The sequence below is a fragment of the Barbatula barbatula genome (genome assembly GCF_947034865.1).
Source record: "Barbatula barbatula genome assembly, chromosome: 6".
NCBI classification, from domain to species: Eukaryota; Metazoa; Chordata; class Actinopteri; order Cypriniformes; family Nemacheilidae; genus Barbatula; species Barbatula barbatula.
The window spans coordinates 17,155,517-17,172,471 of NC_136765.1; the positions used below are offsets into that span (position 1 = coordinate 17,155,517).

The 16,955-nt window shown below is 38.7% G+C and overlaps 1 protein-coding gene across 3 annotated transcripts in view; it reads right to left on the reverse strand.

The window, feature by feature from the left end:
* Nucleotides 1-2,679: 2,679 nt before the first annotated feature.
* ttc7b (tetratricopeptide repeat domain 7B) overlaps nucleotides 2,680-16,955 on the reverse strand; it is a 31,402-nt gene continuing 17,126 nt past the window's right edge. The window contains exons 18-22 of one of the 3 annotated variants that reach the window (XM_079459219.1): nucleotides 15,127-15,288; nucleotides 12,394-12,444; nucleotides 7,159-7,299; nucleotides 5,290-5,492; nucleotides 2,680-4,068 (exon numbers count right to left, since the gene is read on the reverse strand). In XM_079459219.1, coding sequence (XP_079315345.1) covers nucleotides 3,847-4,068; nucleotides 5,290-5,492; nucleotides 7,159-7,299; nucleotides 12,394-12,444; nucleotides 15,127-15,288 — 779 coding nt within the window. In that variant the 3' untranslated portion in view covers nucleotides 2,680-3,846. The remainder of the gene's footprint in view (nucleotides 4,069-5,289; nucleotides 5,493-7,158; nucleotides 7,300-12,393; nucleotides 12,445-15,126; nucleotides 15,289-16,955) is intronic. The other 2 variants (XM_079459220.1, XM_079459221.1) reach the window with 2 other exon arrangements.

A 16,955-nucleotide genomic window follows, 5' to 3' on the forward strand; every position in this document is an offset into this window, starting at 1 on the left:
GGTCACGGATGAAAGACTCACCTCTACAGAACGCACTTTCCCCACACGTTTGAAAGCCACTGCAAAGTCTAGCTACATTATCTGCCAGGCTAATGCTGTTGGGACATAAATGAGAGTAAATGCCCTTGTGCAATGTCAACACCCCTCGCTGGGATAATCGGCAGTCAACATGTGGACAGACATGTAAAGAGAGGGCATATCGATCCATGTGAAATCGCTGTCGGATTTTCTGGGAAAATAGCAAATGAATTTGTCAAGAACATAATTAGGAACCTAAAAATAGGATTATTAAATAACAGTGAGCCAAAAAATTTGAATTTTGTCATCGTTTACTGATCCTCATGTTCCAACCAAGTATGACCTCATGATATCATACATATCTGATAAGTTGTCTGGACCACCTTTGTGATATTTTATATTGATTTGATTTTAATGTTTTTAAACTGTCCCAGTTCCCATTAGTTTCAAATTGAATGGGGATCACTCAAAACGGCTAGAACACTACAGCATCAAAAAAAACCTTTTGCATTATACAGAAGAAAATGATAAGGATTTGTAAAATGAAGGTGTAAAACTGTAATAAGAAATTCTCGTAAAAAAACTGAAAAAGTAAAATAAGATTTTTGTTGTTATTTTGAATCCAGCTTGTAAATGTGCTGTTTATTTCTGTAATTTCACTTTTTTAGCATTTCTGTCATTTAACAAACTAGTTAATTCTGTAAAACAAACAGTTAAATAAAATAAAATACATGTTTTGTTATTTTATTTACAGTGTAGTTGTCATTTCTGAATGAGCTGTTCTTTATACGTTTCTGCGTGACCTGAAAATCCTCTTGAATGCTGCAGACCAACTTTCCCAATAGAGAACGTGAGAATGTGAGCAAACCCTTTCACCCAAAAAATCAATTTCCCCAGGGTCTCTCTTATTGATCCTGTCCTCTGATGTGAGAACTGAGCTTGGGTGCCTATCAATGACAGGATCCGAGGAATAATACCAATGAAACCATAGTGATAGAAAGCAAGAGAGAGTGAGAAAAGCAGAGACAAGGTCGATAAAAATGATTGACTGGTTTGAATAAAAGCTTGATCCATTAGAAAAGATCAAAATAATTCATCATATTTATAAAGCAAAGCACTTTTGTACACGGTAGCATATGTATCATATAGACAGTGGTCTGATGCCCTATAATCTAGATCATCCAGTGTCTGAATAGTAATGCTTTCACGAAGGCTTCATTAATGTTTTCTGTGCTCCTGACCTAGATCAAAAACCCAGTGAGCAAGTGTTCTTGGCTGTTTAAGCCATACGGCTCTCTACAGCTAAAATGTGGTGAGGCAAAAAAACCTCTAGAGGCGTAAACACTTTGGCTGACATTAAAAAACACCTCTTTAATAACAACCAGACCCTTGTTGCGGCTTTTTCTATGTTCTCGAGAACCTCCCGGAGGCCTCCAGGGAGCACGGGCAAGCTCTCATTAGTTTAAGACAGTCCAGTAAGTGTATTAAATAATTCACTCTCTACATTTCCCACCTTGCATTCCTTACTCTCCCCAACTTCTTTTTTATTAGGACACGTCATTCATTTGCCTTTTACATAGTGGCTGCCCTGGCTGTGTCTTTTAACTGTATTATTTCCATGCTTGTGAGCTTTTGGACCTTCATCAATCTTTGAATGCTTTAAAAGGTATTCAACCGTGCCTTGAGACAGGAAACAGTCAGCTCATCTAACATACATGAGCTGCGGTGAAAAGGGAAGTGTGTGTGTGTGTATGAGAGAGGGAAATAAATTAATCCGGGAATAGCAAGGCCTGGATCATACTTGAATTTACAGCTTTTTAAATGATGCGCACGCAACCAATTTCAATGAATTGCAATCTGAGATGTGTTAAGGCCTGTTCACACCAAAACCCATAACTAGAAAGATATTATTGATAGTTCATAACTAGTTTTTAGTTAATAACAATACATATAGAATCTTTCAAACCAGTGTGTGGTAATTACCCTTTTAAATCATTTTAACCCTGTGTGACTTTCTTCTGCAGAACACAAAAGAAGATATTTTAAAGAATAAACAGTTTGTGATTTTTAACGTCCTACTTTGGTCAATGGAGTGTCCGAAAACAATTTTACGTACATACAAGGTGTAAAAACACTTTAACTTTCTAACAATAGGCAGTTATTATTACCTTACTTCTTGACTGAATCTAAAAATGTCTAATCCCCTCTTTTCTGTCAGCCTACTCGGATCTGATTGGTCAGATGGTCCCGCTAAAGTGTCGCAAATAGAATAACAAATCATAACAGAAGTGAAAAATTAGACAGACGACTCTTTCGTGTGATTCAGATTCGACTCCCATTTTTTCCCAAGCTAATAACTTTGTTATTCGTTCATTTCCAACTTTCCAACTTACACACAACACACATGAAATGTAATTCTTTGTAATAGTTACTCTTTAAAGAATGCTGGTAACCGAACACACATTATATAATTATATAAATTCTATTGTGTTCTGTGTAAAAAAGTCATACAGGTTTGAAATGACAAGAGGGTGAGAAAATGATGACAGAATATACAATTTTGGGTGAACTATCCCTTAAACTACCTTCAATGTTTCTCTCTGTTGCAATTACACCCCAACTTCCAACAAAGACACAAATATTTTAAGCAAACACATCTCTCACATTTTTCAATCGATCATTTATTGACATCATTTAAACAGCATTTCCAGTTGTGTGATTGGCTATATATGACACGCTTGCACGCACGCACACAAATAATCTTCCTGTTTCTGGCTTGTCATCCTGTCCATTATAAAGACATCTGAGAAATGTGTTCATCCGTTACCTTGTCATCCATGTTCTTCACACAGGTAAACACCCACCCACACAACACACACACATACATGTCTTCACCCGTCCCACACACGACCACTGTGACAGATAAATAAACATCTAATATAACATGTCTCTGTTAAACCAACAATATAAATCTGACCTCTGAATAAAGCTATACATGGAAAAATAAACAAACAAACAAAATCATCCAAAACTATATTTATCCTTTCTTAACAAGAGAAACCAGGGGAAATATTTGAATAACTGTTATTTTGGCATCCGTTCCATTTGCTCTAGTTGAATTATACATACAGTATATAAACAGTACAGTGTTGAATTCAGAAGGGGGCGTGATGTTTCCTTATGACTCATTGTATGTGTGACATACCTGCCCTCATACATACAGCATTCAAACATCACTTTTATAATATGTGTGTGTAACAGGGATCAACTATAACAGTGTGTAGAGTTTACTATGAAAAATAAACACACGCACGATAGGATGTCCTTTATCATCACATACAAAGGAAACACAAACTCCTACAGTCCATTTCACTCTGCACCAACACACACAGCACATTTACACACACAACCGTCTCCATGCCAGTGTTATTATTGGGTCATATGACAGACATCGACGAAGATTCTCTTAGGGGGAAAAAGAAAGGAATGTGGTTTGATGACATGGCTGCGTCAAACCAGACTGCCAAGAGCTTTACATGTTTCAAATTGGTCAAACTAACAGTAGTGTAAAACAAGGCCAATACAATATCTATTGAAGGGAACTGAGAAAACACTACCACCAAAGACAGAAAATAAGAGAACGAGAGAGAATGTAGACGTGATGTGGTTAGTGCAGTTGTGAAGTCTGTTGGTCACTTCTTCGTCTTGACAGATCCGAAACTGATGGGTGAGAAAGGCATCTCTCTCTAATGGCTCTCTCATGGGCGTGTCTGAGGACTGTAGTTCATGCATGACTCTCGGACAGATGTTTTATTGGTGCTGAGTGTCTCAGAGGCTGCGGGGAATGATGGTAAAGGGTAAGATGGGGCAGCTTGCCTCCAGCTCCAGGGCGGTGAGGAAGCATTCGGTCGCCGCGGCGTTGTTGCCCTGCGCTTGCAGAACTTCGCCCAAACTGTTCCAAACGTCATGGGCTGTGCTGTTCACCTGCACCGCGTCACGCAAGATCTTCTCGGCAAGGCTGTACCGTTGCAACTGATGCAATATCAGACCCTAAAGAAATATAAGTTGTACATTCATGATTAGTGTTCGACCTCCGCCATTACCTCTACCAAAAGAAGCATGTTGGTACAAGATAAAGTTAGGAATAAAGGTCAGAGAGACAGAGAGAGAGAGAGAGAGAGAGAAAGAGAGAGGGGTCAAATACAGTGCAGTACTTCCTCTTGGTGCTGTCTGCTAAAGAGAGCTCCTTTATGAGACATGACATTTATGCTTACTATGAAGATAAACCAACACTGGCACACAAAGCTGGAGACATCACTTGTTATGATCATCGACGCGCTCTATGACAAGCTTTTACATCCTGGACTCATTGTCTGCTAAACAATGACAATGCATTAGACGTGTGACGATGGCACACATGCACGCACGCATACACATATTCACATTGGGTGCCGTTATGAATGTGCATTAACGCAGCATGGAGGGCTATGAATCATAACTATGGGTTTTGTATTAAAAGGCATGTGGGGACTAAAAGAGAGAATGTGATTGAGAATTGACACCTGCTTGTCTGCATACAAGTGCCATTACACATTGAGTTGCAGAACATGAAGACGAGACAACAGACCACGCCTCCAAGCAGACGAGGAATGTTTGGGCAATTATTTTGGGACGTTGCGGGTGTGTGTTGGGGGGGTGGGGTTCCAGTTTTGCCTAAATTGTGTGAACCAAGGACAGTAAAATCTAATAACAGCGGAGCCGACCAACAGTGACGAAAACAGTTAACATTCGAAAAAAAAACATGTCTTGTAAAAAACAATAAGCTTGTGTATGTTATCAAAAAATACAATGGATCATTAGGTCACAATGCAAACAATCCATAGAGGGTATGCATTGCATTGACATCACTTTCCCACATGAACATGCCGGGACAGGCCCTGGGACCCGCTTCCCTTGTTGGCAAAATGGCTGAGCAGAATAGGAGAAACAAAGAAACCGGGACTAAAACACGCAATTATCTACTGAATTTACAAGCAGCTGGACTCGACAGTGATCCTTATGACTTCTAAAGGAATCAGGTGTTCCTGGACACTGAAATGTTGCAAGAAATTGCATTTCCTGATTTTGTAAGCAATTATTTTGCTGAGTGTTTTGCCACCCATGGGGCCACGCTTTTACGTGATCACGTGGTAAAGTCGGAGACACGTCCATACCCTCTATATCAACGGAAAGTTAGTATGATAGAAAAACAAAGTATGCATGACCGCTCACCAGTCTCTGCATAGTCTTAACATGGGTTGGGCTGATGGAAAGCGCCTCCTCGTACCAGCGTTTGGCCTCGTCCACGTTTCCCCGCAGCTCTGCCACCTGACCCTTCATAAACAACACGTTATGAGACATGGAGAACAGGTTGGCTGCTTCCTGTGTACACGCTGTCGCCTCGGCCGCCTTTCCCATTCCAATATACACCTCCGCTATAGAGAGAGAGAGAAGAAGAGATAAAAATGAAGAGGTGAGATGAAGAGGAAATGGAGAGGAACTCATTGTTGGGAATGACTTATCGTTGGGTTGTTTATCTGATCTAAGTCACACAGGAAATGAGATCCAGATGTGGATTGGATGCATCATCACACCTCGCTGCTTTAAAGGTTTCTCTGGAATTAAGCTCATGAAGGGAGAACTAGAGAGACCAACAATGGAAATGTATCTTCTAATTTCAGGTCTCAGCCAAACTCCATCCACAACAAGAGAAAGTGACTGCTAAATGAGCTTCACCCTTGGCACCTCTTCCACAATGCCAGGATCTGCTAGGGTTCCCTTAAGTGGCTCGGTGACAGTAAAGCTGATTAAAGAATAATCAGACTTAATCAGTTAACCGTCTTATCCTGAGACAACCAATTAAAGCATCCACACAGTATAATCAACAGTCATCTTCAAACGTACAATTTGTGCATTTAACAGATGCTTTTTATTCAAATTTTTATGTCCTCTGGAACTTAAACCTTCACCATAGCCTTCCACAGTTAAGCTATGGGAATCTTTATGAAAGCAGCACCTCGCTTCCTTCTGAAACTCATATCTGCATAATGTATCATTATTATTAGTAAGTCTTGCAAATATAAAAAAAAGTGTTAAAAATGCTTGTCAAATTTTACAACAGTGTTTAATCATTTAAAAAGTGTTTCCTGAAAAACTGTGAATTTGGACATTCAAGTTTTCGGAAGTGGCCAGAACAGAAGTGACCAGGACAGGGTCAGAAGTGATGACCCAAAATTTAGTATCTGCAAAATGAATAAATAAATGTAAACGTATAAAAATGTTATTCAAAGATTATTATCATTATATATATATACACAGTATATTGTATATTATTAAAGATGTATTAAATACTTTGCATTCATGTTGCATAGCAGTACATAAATATCTTGGCAGTAAAATACACTCACAAAGCATATTTTTGGTGCAGAATGGCTACAAAATCACTGTAAGAAATTATCAACAACTATTAATAACAGTTAAAATTGTAGTCAGTGCTTGCTTTATTTTCTTTGAGATTTTTGTTTGTATTTCTTTGTTTATTATTATAAACTCATATTACCTGATATGTTGTAGTTTGCCAAACAATTTTATCCAATAAAAACATTAACGTTTAGAGTTTTGTCTATTTTGTACCATGCTTTCCTCTAACCTGAGGGTGCATGAAAAGCAAATATCGTAAAATATGTCCCCCTGCACATCACTTTCAGCTACAACTGTTCTCTGGGTCGCCGGATTTCAAGCACAGCTGTCAAATTTGCTCGGTGCTGACTGTATACAAAGAACAAATGCATCCCGTGAAGTAATCTGACCCTGCTGGACGTTGTTTTCCTAATGTATTTTCCTGGACAATGGCAGCTATTGATATGGCAGCATGGGTTCGCAGTGCATACAGTGAGGAATATGATGCCTAAACAAGGTGTACATTTACAATTTACAAACTGTTTGGATGTTTGTAACCGAACCGGCTACGTTCTAGCACGACTCTAGAACACACGGTCTATTTTCGGCAAAAATCATTTGTTTTGCATGTGTAACAATACGATGTGGGTGTGGTGTGTGTAAATTAGATGCAAATTATGGGCATGTGCGTGTGGCATATACCTGCATGTAGCCAGATCTGAGCGAGGGTCATCCACGGATGGAGGGGTCCTTGTTTCGGAGCGCTACTTTGCAGAGACGAGGCCACCTCGGACAGCGCCTGCTCCACCCGTGATGCTGCTATGGAGGTGGCGTGGACGGAACCTGCAGTCGAAACACAGACAGTAAGCAATGGCGCTATGCATGGTTAGCATCCACAACACTCCAGGGATTAGGGGTCAAGCCACTCAGAGTGAATACTTATCTAATATCACGTTTTATCATTCTGAATCATATGAATGCTAATGAACAGCTGTATAGTAATAATATTGATAGTAAATAAGGAAGCTTTACATATATGCTGCTGCTTTGCACAAACGTACTGAAGTGCATATACATTTCACAACGGAGCAGCAGGTCAGTAGGAATAAGGCTTCCTGTCTGCTCTGTTTGAAAAGGAACGCCTTATTTTAAAGACACAGTTCACCCAAAAATGAAGTTGAAAACTAAAGTTAGCTTTTGAACTTGACAAATGATGCAAAAGCAGCATCAATGTATAACATGCAATTTGGTCACTTTTCCAGGTTTAAAGTTATAGATAAGAAATTCTGTCATCATTTATTCACCCTCTTGTCATTTCATACCAAAGATATTTTTAAAACTGTTGGTAACTGACACCCATTCACTTGCATTGGTTTTCTGTCCATACAATAGAAATAAATGGATGCGCACCCTGTTTGGTTACCAACTTTCTTCATAATATCTACTTTTGTGATCTGCGAAAAAAAGTCATACAGGTTTGAAATGACAAAAGTAAATGATGACAGAATTTTCCTTTTTAGGTGAACTATCCCCTTAAAGGCTACAGTTGTGTCCCAAGATAAAAAAACAGAAGACAGGGTAAGTGAGAAAACCAAGTCGTTCAGTTTAAGGTGAACTGTTCCCCTACCAGCTTCAACAATAAACTGTCCAGATTCGGTCTCAGTTCTTTTTCAATTTGCCAGATTCAAGAGATGAACGGCACAGAATGAACAGAAGACACCACATCAGTCCCTTGAACTGAAACTGCCCCATGCAGTTCAGCGATCACACAGTCCCTATTTGTCTGGACATGTGGCCGCTCAGGGCATCAGTGTGGTCATTAAAGTCTCGGTCGGGGTTCAGAGGAACATATTAGGATCCTCAGAGACTATGAGTCACAGGCCGGACTTTATCGACCAAACCAGCGGGACGTAAAACGCATTCAGACTGAAATCGATCCCCGTATATCTCAGTTTCTTTCTTTTTAGCAACAAGCCCGTTGAGTCCAATCCATGGCTGCTGCTCCTATGTTTAGCGTTTCTATGGTGACTGTGGATAAAAGCATGGATGACTGAACTAAACGCTAAGACCCTGACACCCCCTGTGTGCAGTGTTTAAAAGACTTCCAGGGGATCTTTCCTGAACGTCTTAAACCGTAGCCTTTGAAACCAAAGTTAACACGATGGACGCAAAACTGAAGGTTCCTTTAGGGCTAGTTGACCTCAAACCACTTTTGAATATAAATAATTTAAACAGAAAGAAACACTATTAACACAGTTCACCCCCAAATGTTTGTGCGGTATTAAACCTTTGTTTCCCCAGGCACTAAATCTGAATATCGTCGCTTTCCTTCTGAAACCTCGGATGTCCACATTGCTTTGATGGTTAAAGGTATAGTTCACCCAAAATTGGAAATCCAGTCATGAATTACTCACCCTCAAGTTGTAACAACGGAACAAAATAATGTATACAGTTTTGAACACAAAGAATGGATTTCAGTAACCAAACAGATCTTATCCCTCATTCACAGCCATAGTAGGGAAAACTAATATTTGCAAGACCCAGTGAAAAACATCAAGGGTGACTAATAATAATGATTTAAAAAAAATCACGAAATATGGAGTAAAAAGGTTCAAAAGGACAGCAGTGGTATACGTGAATGTGAATGATGTTCCTCACACAATGCTATCACATGGTTTCAGAAGACTTGAACAAAAGCACACAAATTGTATGATCTTCTTCATTTTGCATTAGAAAACAGTACCAAACATGGTTTTATTGAGTGGATAAAATAAAGTCAGACATATATAAACAACTTGAGGGTGAGTAAATAATGACAGAATTTTTACGTTCATTCTTGGGGAATGTTTTCTTAAAGTGTCCTAAACATTACAGGTCCACTCATGACAGTACATTCAAGTGGAGGACACCAGCGGGTCAACAGAGCTGGTGTCTGTAAACTGAGGCTGACAAGTGCATTCTGAGACTTAGATTGACAGCTTCGCATCTCTCTTGAGCACATGCGTGTGCACACGCAAACTCAAACAGACTATCATGATACATCAGTACAAACTGTGACAATAGCAGGACCAAGCCACATGCTAACAGTGGGATGGGCTTTAAAACTTCATCACACGCAGTCGCACATATAAAGCAGATCTGTATTTAAAGAGACAGTATTAATAATTTTCAGTTCAATAAATTCAGTAACAAATGTATTTAGAGCCTTAAGGGTGCTGTGTGTCATTTTTTGGAGGATCTATTGACAGAAATGCAATATAATATACAAACCTTTGTGTTCAGAGGTGTATAAACACTTTACATAAGGAAGCGTTATGTTTTTATTACCTTAGAATGAACACCGCGGGTCGCCTTGAATGGAATTCGCCATGTTGCTACAAACGACTGTATACATACAATCCTCCGAAACGCTTCATGGCTCTCTTAATGGAGCTCAGTGGAGTTTAGTAACAGCTGCAATCTTGGCGTTTTATTCGATAGTACTCTGTCATTTGAGAACCGTGTCACAAACACCTGTAAAATTGCGCTTTTCCATCTTATAAATATATCTTAACTACGTGATATGCTGTCACCGTCATATGCAGAGAAGTTAATTCATGCCTTTATGACATCAAGACTAGATTACTATAAAGCAATATCAGGTGGTTGCCCTCCAAGCTTATTACAAAAACTCCAACTGGTCCAAAATGCGGCAGCTCGAGTTCTTACACACAAAAAAAAGTATGAGGATATTAGCCTGCGTAAATATAAAGCATCGCATTAACTTTAAAATCTTGCTTATTGCCTTTAAAGCCCTACATGGTTTAGCTCCTCAGTACTTGAGTGAACTTCTCTCGTATTACAGTCCTTCACGTGCACTACGCTGCGTCCAGTCAGTTGGTAATACCTAGAATTTCTAAATCAAGTGCGGCCGGGAGGCAGACACACTCAGTTTAAATCTAGACTAAAGACGCATCTTTTTAATCTTGCTTACACTACACTATCATAATATAAATATTCCAAAGGTTTAGGCTGCACTAGTTAGATCAACCGGAACACTTCCGGAACACCGGATCATAACAACTGTTGTACAGTATTTGTTGCATCAAAGAGTGCAGAACAATACTCTACTATCAGCCAGTCTTGTCTCGATGTTCCAAGGTTACCAGAGCGGTAGGACGCAGTCCAAGGTTACCAGAGCGGCAGGATGCAGTCCATGCCCAGAACAGACAAAAGCTGTGATGACAGAGCTGGACAAAGGACGCGGTGACTCTACAAAATTCCAGGCGCTATTAGATTATTAATGATAATCTTAAATCAACATTTTTTATTTTGCCTTGTTGTGCAAGCACTGTCAAGCTTTTTTTTGTCACGCTTTTGCCAGAGGGGAACTGGAATCCCCTGGTTAGGCCTGGTTTCCCTCAGATGTTTTTTTTTCCTCCAATGGAGTTTTGGGTTCCTCGCCACCATTTGCATACTGTTTTGCCTGGCCGGGGGGGCTGCTAGAATTGTATTGTTTTATTTAATTAACACTGCATATAGGAATTTATAGTCTGTCTGATATTTCACCTGTGTTTTGACTTGCATAACCTTATATGTTTGGCTTATAGTCAATATGTTTTCTTGTACAGCTGCTTTGTAACAATGAACATTTTAAAAAGCGCTATATAAATAAACTTGACTGCTTAACACAAGACGCTAAAGGAAATGAAAGCTCGTGGTCTGGAGGCTATCAGATATCTCACACCCACTTTACACTGAGTGTCTAATGACAAATCATTAATATTTAAATAATATATCTTCAGGTAATTATAGTAAAATTCCTTTTTCGGGTGGATTTCACTGAGATTTGTAATATTTGGGACATGAAATGAACCATTGATCCTAAACGGGGATTAGAACGGTGAGCTGTCTGATGGAAATTAAAAGAGGTTTAATCTTATTTTGGATTACCGGTAAAAAAATTAAAGCACTTCTAACGTCAATGCTCTCAAGGCACTTAATCTGTTTAGATTAGTTGATTCAATTTTAACATCATAGCCATCCCTTCAAAAGAGAAGTGACTTCAGTGTTTTTGCTAGGCATTGGCCATTTAATCTAAATAATAATAATAATAATTAATTTGCGCAGCACAAATGCTGTGAGATGAGTTACATGCCAAAGTTGAATACTCAAAAGATAATATTAAATTATTGTCAAAAGGCTTGTCAAATATCAAATGGCTGTCAAACGATCATTTCATTATTTTCATATTCATTTTGTATTTATAAACACAAACATATACATGCATATATTTAAGAAATATAAAAACTAATAAATATTTATATATAATTAAAATGATTGGTAAATATAAGTAAATACATTAAAATATTTACAGAATACGTATACATGCAAGTGTACGTGTTTATAAATTCAAAATGAATATGCACCATACACAGACATTATTATTAATATTATTATGTAAACACAAACTTTTATTCTGGATGTGATTAATCGCGATCCTAGTTAAAATCACTAACCACGAGCAACAGCAACAGAGCTGTCATTGCAGCCATTACACCCTAACAATAAAAGTAAAATACTGGTTTACAAACACAACACTTAAGTGGATTGTGTACACACTTGTGAGCCAGCTCCGGGTGCGTTAAACCCTGGAGGAACAATACTGTCTCTTTAATTATTAAGAACTGAGGCCCATCGAGCGCAATTACGTCTCTCTCCAGCACAAAAAGGCCTGGGGACACAGCACACCAGGAGTAGACACAATCAGAGGGCGAAACAAAGGTAACGTGTCCACTAAACACACAATACCAGAGTGGTGATGAGTGTGAGATTGTCGACACAAACAGGTGGTGGGTGCACTCTGCCAAGGGAAAGCCAGCAGGGCAATGAAGCAAGTGTGTGTGTGCGTGTGTGTGTGTGTGTAGAGGCAGAGCGGTAACAGCAAAAGCTACTTACAAACCCCAATAAAGGAGTCAAAACCAAGAAAGAAAGCATCTGGAAGGTTGCCTTGGAAACCAAAAGAACAATATAAACACAAAAATGAGGTTTTGATTACTCATACAAAATTGAAATGAAAAGCACAACAACAGAAATGAGCACAGAAACACAGAAAGAAATATAAAGGAAAAAAGAAATTGATTTCTTTTGTCTTTACAGCACAAACCATGAGAGTTCTGTGTGGGTAAAGACAGTACCTGTGATTCCCAATCACTGCTGAACAGGTGTGTGACAGCGTCTTTGTTTGAAGTGTCTCCAAATAATTTGGACACTTGTGTCACATTATGAAGGTCTGACCTCTAGTGAATTAGAAACAAAATATCAACCAAGTGTCAAGTGTTGGCCTCAACAAAGTGGCAAACAAATGTTCGACTTAAAACGAACCTCACTTGTAGTTGTCACTTTTGCAACAACTTCAACAAAGTCTCAAACAGCACAAACTCCAATACTGCAGATTATTTATATTTAAAAATATGATCATATTTTTATTATTGTTTTCTGAAATTCTCTAATTTGCATTTCTTTCTTCACTTGGTTGAAAATTTTGTTGATCTAATGTATTGTCATTTATACACTTTTAGATGTGGGCTAGGTTTTCAAATACCTTGTGGGTTTACCGTGTTTGTAAATATAATGGTTTAAATATAATTATAACAGAGAATCACATAGAGACTATTGAGAAAGAAAAAAGACAGGGAGTACTTTTTAAATGGCTAACAAGTTACTTTATATTTTCTAGTTAAAAACTGTCAAGCTGTGTATAAGACTTTATCCTTTCTCATTACCGATAGAGGTATTTTTCCACATTTAAAGACATTTTAAATGTATAGTATGAAAATATAATTCATTAATGTCTGATTATATATGATTCATAAAACTAGCTTAGGCATCATGGCTTCACTTGTCTTAAGCAAACATGCCATGCGATTAAAAGTTTTAAATGGTTACGGTAATGAGAATTTTTAAGCCCTTTCTCGTACAACCTTTTTAAAAATGGTGTTAAACTGTCAGTAAAACTTTTGAAATGAATGCCTTAAACATGTTACCTTGTTTTAAATGAACATAAAGGTCAATTGTTTATACAAGTGTTTTTAAGAAAATCACGTTTGAAATCTTGAAAGCAAGATTTCGTGAGAATCAGCAGTTTACACTCGGTATTAACATAAAAAATATCACTTATTCACATTTAGAGTTAGTCAAAAACAGAAGTGACCACCGTATACATAGCACTAATGGCATAGCGCCCATAGGGCCGAGGCAACAGTGACTCACCTGTTTTTTTTCTGACGATACTTGGAATCATTTTGAAAACGCCCACACAAGTACATGCACAAGTTCCTCACGATACCTCATATCAACATGCAGTGACATGTGAAGCACACACGTTCAAAGTTCCTTATCGACATGCAGCGATACAATCATATTGTTAGTGATATTTGCAGTCAATGTTAATACTAGATGTAATAAAGGATCAAAGTGAGAATGTGGAAATATACATATTGTAACAACCTGGCAAACTCCCGATGAAGGTCACAAACTGTACACATTTCATTCAATACTAAAAAGATCTGAAGTTACGCTGTAAAACTTTGCTGTAATTTGCAGTAACTTACAGTAAAAGTAACCTAAGGTATTTAGTCTTGTTTAATGAAAGAAGATATGAGAACTAGGTAAGTTTATGTTTAAAACAAAATTGTAAATTAAATCCACAGTAAATAACTGGCAACCCTGCTGCAAAAAGTACAGCAAAGTTTTACAGTGTAGGATTACATTTTATTTAAAAAGTTTCCCCCAAACTTGATTATTTTTATGCTTACTAATGCATTGTGTCCGTAGCTTTGTCACATGCGGATGACAAACTCGATTGAAATCAATTGCGGGTTGAGATGCTGCCTTCAAAGGAAGTTGTTTAGGGTTCATTAGGTTTTGAAACTAGAGATCAAGGTGATAAGATGTTCCAGAGTAACACAAGAAGCCAGTTTTCTCTCTTTGAGTATGGTGGTTCAATGCTGGATATGATCTGGGGTTTTAAAGCTAGTTGATAGTGAATGTCATTCCTCGTTTTCCTGGGAATCTCTCTGTGGAGATTAAGAGCTTAGAGTCAGTGTGACGGGCCACTGGATCCCTGAACCCACACCATTGCATTATCCTGTCAAAGGCGTTTAGACCCTTGTATCAGTATCGTGCCCTTTTACAGCTGATCTTAACCTTTGCTGGACAACTATATAAGCGGATTGAGCTACATTTTAAATGTATAAACAAGACCATGATACCGGAGCACTTTTTTGATATACACTACACATTATGTATAAGTCTGAGAGAAGCCATTAAAGGAAGCCAAAGGATGTAGTAACTTATAAAACAGTCTCTCAGACACTCAGATTTTTAGAATGCTTATGTACATGTAGACTGAAAACTTGAGGAATTTATGGAAAATGTATAAATTTCACCATGTTGTGAAGCTGTCAGTGCCTTTGAGCATAGCATATTTTAAAGGGAAGCCTGCAAAACCACAACACAAATCCAAACTGCACCAATAAGTCACGATACACAACCCATTTCCAAACTAACTAGGCTGGTGGGCGGGGACTCAGGCAGAGTGATGCGTTAAGTGCCAGGGGATTGGCTGGTGAGCAGGGAGTCATGCCGGGCTATTGGCCGAAAACACAAGCAAGGTGCACAGTGCATTACTGGGAGAGGAGAAGCGCCGACGGGGGGCGTGGTCACAGAAAGCACGGCTGCTGCGCATCTGGGTGGATTCGGTCTTTGGTGGAGGTGGAGAATAGAAGGATGGAAGGGGAAAGAAAGGAGATGCGGGTTCTGTCCCCGAGAGGGATGAAGAGGTGTGAGAGGCTAGAAACAAAAATGAGAAGGTGAAAAGAAAGTGAAAGAAAAAACACAACAAAGAAATAAAATGGTCCTAAAAATAAAAAGGGTCAACCAAATAACCCAAGGGCTGAACAGTTGGAGCAGGAAAGGATGAGACAGTAAAGAAAATGGATAACTGATGACTCAAGAGGCAGGACGACATGTTTACTGTCTGCATGCACAGCACTGAAACTTCCCCCGCTGTGCAAACACTCATTTCAGCCCTTTCATCTGATTACTAACTGCATGAGACACTGGGCAGAATCCATTTCGGACATTAAAGTCTAAAATGATTAAATGCAGGTTTTCACAAATATTTGATGAAGGTCTACAGTTTGTTCGAGATTTAAAGGGCTAACATCATGCATTTTATTTTATTTGATGATGCTTTCCTGTAGGAATTCTGTCCTATACTTCCTATTTCCTCTGCTGAATCAGATAGGTTGGTTGCCAATCAGGTAAAATAGAAAGTTCTGACAAAAATGAAAATTCTGTGATCATTTCCTCACCCTCTTGTCATTTCACACATGTATTGCATTTCTTTCTTCTTGAAGAATGTTGGTAACCGAACAATGGTGGTACCCATTGAGGTGCACTGGTTTTGTTTCCATTAGGGGTGAGCCTGAATAGTTGAAAATTCGATGCTTCGATAGGAGGAGCCTGATTCGACTAACAATCTCACAATCAAATCTTCGCAGAGGTTTTATGCAATGGGGATCATGCCATTGTGGTTAAATGGGCAGTGGCGTAGAAGACGGGCACGCACTGCAGCGCAAACATTTTTATTTAAGAAAGAAATGGGACATTTTTGGGGTAGGGAACCAAAACCCTGGCGCATACGAGTGCGAGGTCCGGCTATGACCCATCGCATGAACACGTCTCTCCGCATCTTCTGTGCCGTGAGACCGGTAAAGAGAAGCAGCACGTTATGCACACGCAGATGACTTGCACACCGTTTCCAAACATTTGCCACTTACTGAATGTTTAGGCATATAAATATGAATGAACACTTTGTCTGTAAATGAACGTAGTTCGTTACTTACACTGAACTTTGCGCTGCATACCAAAAAATAAAGTGCTAAAAAATAACACTGCATAAAGCAAGCACGGCGCAGACTTTCGGAAGCAAGCTCGCGCGTCAGGGACTGATTAAATGGTAAGATGATTTACTGCGCTTGTTCTTTACATGCGGTAAATTAATTAACTTTATTGGTAGTTCATTGGTTACGAACGTGCTGTATTCCCGTTTGGAAAAAAAAATCATAATTATAGAGTAGTTTTTAAAATAGAGTTGATGCGAGATCTGGTCAAGTGTATGGCACAGCATTGTTAAGTGATGTTTAAGGAAAATGTCCATTCATTTGACTTTTTTTTTATTTCTTTTTGATGTAACACTGCATTTCATACATATTACCTAAACAAATGTATTTTGCACATTGCGAATTGCTCTAAACCAAATGATGTAAATTAATGTTTGATTGTTCTTTGGTGCATCAATGTTGCGCTGCACGTTGCGCTGTACCCTTTATTAACTACCTGGTGTCGTCGCTACATGTACGTGCACGCACGCAATTGATTCGACTATAGGCAAGACGTGACTATGCTGATTCGGCAATCTAAATCCTTAGTCGATACAATAGAAGTGAATGGGT